Source organism: Colobus angolensis, unplaced genomic scaffold (assembly GCF_000951035.1).
Source record: "Colobus angolensis palliatus isolate OR3802 unplaced genomic scaffold, Cang.pa_1.0 Scaffold99, whole genome shotgun sequence".
NCBI classification, from domain to species: Eukaryota; Metazoa; Chordata; class Mammalia; order Primates; family Cercopithecidae; genus Colobus; species Colobus angolensis.
Window position 1 is genome coordinate 1,118,259 of NW_012123931.1, and position 6,351 is coordinate 1,124,609.

At 35.8% G+C, this 6,351-nt stretch overlaps 1 protein-coding gene across 1 annotated transcript in view; it reads right to left on the minus strand.

Moving 5' to 3' along the window:
* SCAPER (S-phase cyclin A-associated protein in the ER) overlaps positions 1–6,351 on the minus strand; it is a 565,180-nt gene that overhangs the window by 413,939 nt on the left and 144,890 nt on the right. The window contains exons 11-14 of the mRNA XM_011932825.1: positions 4,091–4,261; positions 2,734–2,809; positions 2,508–2,625; positions 2,132–2,243 (exon numbers count right to left, since the gene is read on the minus strand). Of these exons, the coding sequence (XP_011788215.1) occupies positions 2,132–2,243; positions 2,508–2,625; positions 2,734–2,809; positions 4,091–4,261 (477 nt within the window). The remainder of the gene's footprint in view (positions 1–2,131; positions 2,244–2,507; positions 2,626–2,733; positions 2,810–4,090; positions 4,262–6,351) is intronic.

The following is a 6,351-nucleotide window of genomic DNA, read 5'->3' on the forward strand; positions in this document are numbered from 1 at the left end:
AAAAAAAAAAAAAAAAAGAGATGAGGTCTTGCTACATTGTCCAGGCTAGTGTGAGACACCTGGCCTCATGTGATCTTCCCACCTCAGCCTCCTAAAGCACTGGGATTACGAGTGTGAGTCACCACACCCAGCCTTCTTTAAAGTTTTATATTGGGGTTGCAGTTATTTCTGTACCACCCTTAACAGTATTATGTTATTCTATATTTGACTGTATATTTACCCCTGAGTTTTACATACTTTCTTTCACATGCTTTTACATTGGTGTTTATCATTTTTCTATTCCATTTTAAGAACTCCAATAGCACTTCTTCTAAGGCAAGCCTAGTGATGACAAACTCCCTCAATTTTCATGTGTCTGGGAAAGACTTTATCTCCTTTCATTTTTAAGGATAGCTTTCCAGGGTATAGTAATCATGGCTGGTCGGGTTGTTTTTTTTTTTTCCCCCAGTACTTTGAATATACCATCCCATTATCTCCTAGCCTGGAATATTCATGTTGAGGAATTCACTGATCATTTCGGGGACGGGTGGGGGCAGGCTTCCCTTGTATGAGATGAGTTGCCTTTCTCAGGCAGCTTTCAAAATTCTGTCTTTGAGTTTTGACAATTATACTAAGTCTTGATGTAGACTTCTTTAACTGTTGTGGGGTTCTATGAGCTTGAGTCTGGATATCTCTTTTGCTCTCCATATTTAGGAAGTTTTGGGTTATTTCTTTAAAAAAAAAAAAAAAGCTTTCTGCCTGCTTCTCTTCAATCCCTATAATGCATATATTCATTCAATGATAGTGTCCCATAAATTCCAGAGACTTTCTTCATTTTTTTCATTCTTTCTCTCTTCTTACTGGGTAATTCCAAATGACCTGTTTTCAAGTTTTCTTGATTCTTTCTTATGCTTCACTAATCTGCTGCTGAAGCTCTCTACTGCACTTTCTAGTTTCTTCAGCATATTCTTCACCTCTAGAATTTCTGTTTGGTTCTTTCTCATGGCTTCACTTTCTTGATGTTCTCATTTTGTTTTTATGTTGTTTTCCTGATTTTGTTACATTATTTATCTGTGTTCTCTTACAGTCCACTGACCTTCAACAGTTATTTTGAATATTTTATCAGGGACTTCATGGATCTTCATTTGTTTGGATTGCTTCCTGGATATTTATTGTATTCTCTTGGTGGTGTCAAGTTTTCCTGATTTTTCATGTTCCTTGTATCCTTGCATTGCTGTCTGTGCACTTAAAGAAGCAGTCACATTCTCCAGTCTTTATGGACTGGCTTCAGAAAGGATAGTCAATTACTCAGATGGGAGCACTGCCTTGGGGGGAATGCAGGAGTATTTTATTGCACTAAGCCTAGTGGCACACAGAGTGCCAAAGTGCAGGCAAGTACAACAACTCCTGGTTTATATGTATGCATTGGCGTGGCAGCTCAGGGAGCTACAGTTGGCAATATCAGTAACAGGGCAGTCCTCAGCTCCAAAAGCTACAGGGTGTAGGCAGTGGCTGCCAGCAGCACCTTTGTGTTAAGAAGTGAGCACCCCCGGGTAGGTGGGAGCCAAGGCAGGTGGTGGCAGAGGCCAGGTGGAGTTTGGTTGCAGGCATACATGTGGCAATGGGGGCCATGGCCAGCTGTGGCCATGTGTGTGCATGGCTATTTGGCCCGCTGCATATGGACATGGATTGACAACAACTGTGGGACAGGGCGGTAGCTTGCATTCCTCCAGCTGAAGGGGTTGGCTGCAGATATATAAACAGAAGTAAAAACCAGAGCCAAGAGCAAGGACCAGGGCTGGCCACGGGCAAACACACTACAAACTGATAGTCTTAGGCTCCAAATTGTCTACCAGGTCATTCTACTCTTTAGACAAACCTCCCCAAGGAAACCCTCCAATGAAAATGGCAAAAGACAAGTACAGCTTTAATAATCCATGCTAACCCTGCAAAATATCAATTTACTAGATAATTTGAAAATGATGATTTGTTTATAGTTAACCTTCTTGGATTCAATAGATTAAAATGCCTTTGTTTCCTAGCAAATCTAATTATTTTATGGTTATTTTAGCTTCTCTCAGATCAGAAGTAGAGTTGAAAATAAGCCCACCAACTTGAGGCTATCATAATTTCCTAAAAAATAAAAACTCACCCTTTCTAACAATTTCTGAAGCTTTAATGTTTTCTCTTCACGTAACTTTTCCCTTAGCTGTTGTGCTTTCATTTGTTTTTCTTCATGTTTCTTCTTAGATTCTGCAATTGTTCTATTAATACAAACAAACGGACAAGAGACATGAAATGTTTACATGATAAGGCCAGAAAAAGTGTTCTTTAGACTTCGTAGTTCTTAAAGTATACAAAACTAATTTTGGCCCAACACTTCAGGAAAGCTTTGTTACTTTTCAATGGATCTGAAACTGTCCTGAAGTAATGTGCCCAAAAATGCCATGTAGCATTTTTATTTAACAATCAAGAGTGGCTAGTTTCCTTCCTGTGAACCACTTCAAATTAATTTTCAAATGCCAGACCTTTTACGAGAGGGTGAAGAAAGTTTTTCATGCATGTGAATTCCATGCCCTGGAGGTCTAGCAGGTTCTTCTTCTACAATGTCCCCCCAAGATGTATTTTGGCGCCAAGACTCACGAGCTGTTTAGAAAAAAATACTATCATTGTGTAACCACACAGGTCTATAAAACATCTGAGAACAAACTTTTGAACACTGTACTACACAGCCAATATGCATATACACAATACCTTCATAGTCTGCAAGGACATCGTTCCAGTCCATGGACATACCACAGAAAGATACACTCCCACTGCCCATGCTGGCCTAAAATGTAATAAGGGAAGCTGAAAATCAAATCTTTGAACACAATTACAACTTTAGAAAATGAACCACATGTGAAAATTTCCTACCTATTGTTAATATATTCCATTTAACTAACAGTTGAAAACCAGGAAAACGGTACCTACCAGTACAATCATAATAATTACCGAGTTAAAATACCACAGCCTATTCATTTTAAGAGCCTAGCAGCCATTAACAGCAGAGACAAATGAAGTAGATTTAAGAAATATACTGGCCTTATCCTATTACTACATAAATGCTAACATGTACAGAGCAAATACTGAAGAACTGAAGATTGTTTGGCATTAAAATTTAATAAACCAATATGTAAAACATTTAAAGTTATTTTATTCTTTAACAAATTCCCATCATTAACATATATATCCTAAGCTCTTAGTAGAGGAAGGTAGTGTATCATTTGCTCATTTATTTATTTATTCATTCATTCATTCATTTTTGAGATTGAGTCTCACTCTGTGGTCCAGGCTGGAGTGCAGTGGCATGATCTCAGCTCACTGCAACCTCCACCTCCCGGGTCCAAACTATTCTCCTGCCTCAGCCTCCCGAGTAGCTGGGACTTCAGGAGCCCACCACCACACCCGGCTAATTTTTGTATTTTTAATAGAGGCAGGGTTTCATCATATTGGCCAGACTGGTCGCAAACTCCTGACCTTGTGATCCACCCGACTCGGCCTCCCAAAATGCTGGGATTACAGGTGTGAGCCACCATGCCCAGCCTACTTTTTGCTAATAGAATACAAAAGTAAAATACCTTAGCTTTGTCTTCACTCTCTATAAATTATAATCAGAATAATGTTGAGCTCTTACTTTATGTCAGACTCAATTTTTTAACTGTTTTTAATAGAGCGGGGTTTTGCTATGTTGCCCAGGCTGGTCTCGAACTCCTGTCCTCAAGCAATCCTACTGCCTTGACCTCCCAAAGTGCTGAGATTACAGGCATACAGCACCACGACTGGCCTAGACTCAATTTCTTGACTGGTAAAACAACAATAACAACTTCTAATTTGTCAACTGTATCATATATGAAAATACTTAGTAACGGTAAAGTGCTAACAAAAGATTTGCTATTGTTTATTGTATAAGTCTAAATCATCCTGAGAATAATAGTTATGATTACTGAACATGATTTTTAAGTAACTAATCTTAAATAGGACTAGATGGACTCCAAGTCTTTCTGGCCCATATAATTTTGTTTCTAAATATAAATTTTGAATAGTTATGTTAAAAAGTCTAAATGCTCACAGAAAAATCACTGTCGTTGTCAGTTTCAATGTTAATATCATTGTTTTCTTCAGCTTCAATTTCTCTAGTTAACTGTTCTTCTTCAGCAATAGCACTAGCAATGGCTTCTTCATTGGCCTTTTCTAGACGATCTGCTAGCTCTTCTTTCTTAGCAAGGACTTCTGCCATGGACTATAAAGTTAAAAACACATAAACAAAAAGAAAAATCATCACTTGACTGGAAAGTAATCATTTTTTATGTTATAACATGAACTCAACAGTATACATAAAATTGTACTGATCTAGAACCATAAAAGGTGGGGTTCTATATAGGCTCATCCACTTACTAGCTGTGTGCCTTAGAAGCTTCCAGAAACCAAGAACCTACTTGGTATTCCATAAAATGAAACAATAACCAATGACTTGCCTTATTTACCAGACAGTTATGTATGAGAAACCATGAAGTTATTTATTTAACAGGTATTATTAAGGACAAAGTGTCAATTTCATTTAAGTGCCAAAATTCAAAACAATTATAGATTGAATACACTCACTCATTAAATGTAAAATCAAAATAGTATACTATAATGGGAACATGGAAAGAATATATGCTATACTGGTGATGATGCTTTCTGAAATATATACACCTAACTTTAAAAAATGCATTATAAATAATAAAAACACACGAAATTCATTAATTAATAAATCCTCATGAGAAGCTAAAGATGTATACTAGAAACCCTAAATCAAACACTGAAATAACAAAACAAACGTGTGGTTAATAAGCCATCAAAGGTGATAAAATAAAATTATTAAAAAATTAAAAATGGAAGGAAGAACACAAGTCAAAGAGAAAACAAATAGTAAAATGGTGGATTTAAACAAACTATACCAATAATTATATTACATGTAAATGTAACATGTGATAGGCAGAGATTATCAAATTAGATAAAAAATAAGACTGAACTATATGTTTCCTAGAAGAAAAAAAACAGATTACAAATAAAAGATCTATGCTAACTAAAAGAGAGCTGAAATATTAATACCAGACACAGATTTCAGAGCAAAAAATATCACGAGGAACAAAGAAGACCATTTTATAAACATTAAAGGGTCAATTCATCAAGACAACAAAACAATACTAAATGTTTACAGACATAATAGAACTTCAAAATATATAAGGTAAAAACTTATTGAAATGCAAAAAAAAAATCTAATGAGAATGTAAAATGATGCAACCAATTTGGAAAGCAGTCTGACAGTTGCTCAAACGGTTAAACATAGAGTTCATATAACCCAACAATTCCACTCCTACATATATATCCAGGAGAAATAAAAAATGTGCCCACACAAAAACTTTTATGCAAATACTTAAAGCAGTGCTATTCATAATAGCACAGTGGAAACAACCTAAATGTCCATCAACTGATAAATAAATAAAATATGGTACATTCATTCAGTGGACTATACTATTTGATTACAAAAAGGAACAAAGTACTGACACAAACTAAGATATGAATGAACCTCTAAAACATGCTAAGAAGCCAGTCACAAATAACCACATACTGCATTTCATTTCTATGAAATGTCTAAAATAGGCAAAATTATATATGGAGAAAGCACTGAAGTGGCTGTCTATGGCATGTGTGGGTGGAGTGAAAGGGAGTAACTGCTAATGGGCACTGGGTTTCCTTTTCAGAGTGATGAAAGAGTTCTAAAGCTGATTATGGTGATGGTTGTACAACTCTGTGAATATACTAAAAAACAACAGTAAACTTGAAACAGATGGATTGTATTATATGTAAATTATTATCTCAATAAAGTTGTTACAAAAGAAATAGATCCACAGTTACAGTCAGTGATTTCAGTACCCCTCTCTCAACTGACAGAAAAAGTAAACAAAAAACTAGTAAGGATATAGAAGACCTGAACAATACTATCAACAAAATTGATCTAAGTATTTTCTCAAAAGAAATAAAAACATATGTTCACACAAAGATGTATACAAAAATGTTCGTGGCATCTTTATTCATTAAAAAAAAGATGTAATTCAAATGTCTCTGGGCAAGCGAATGAACAAACATTGTGTTACATGCATATAACAGAATACTAGCAAAGTCAGTTAACAGAATGAAGTATTAATACACACAGCTACATGGATAAATCTCAAAATAAGTATGTTGAGTGAAAGAAACCAAGCAAAGCTTACACAACTCAATTTATATAAAACTATCATCACAGTGAACAGGCCACCTACAGAATGGAGAAAATTTTTGCAATCC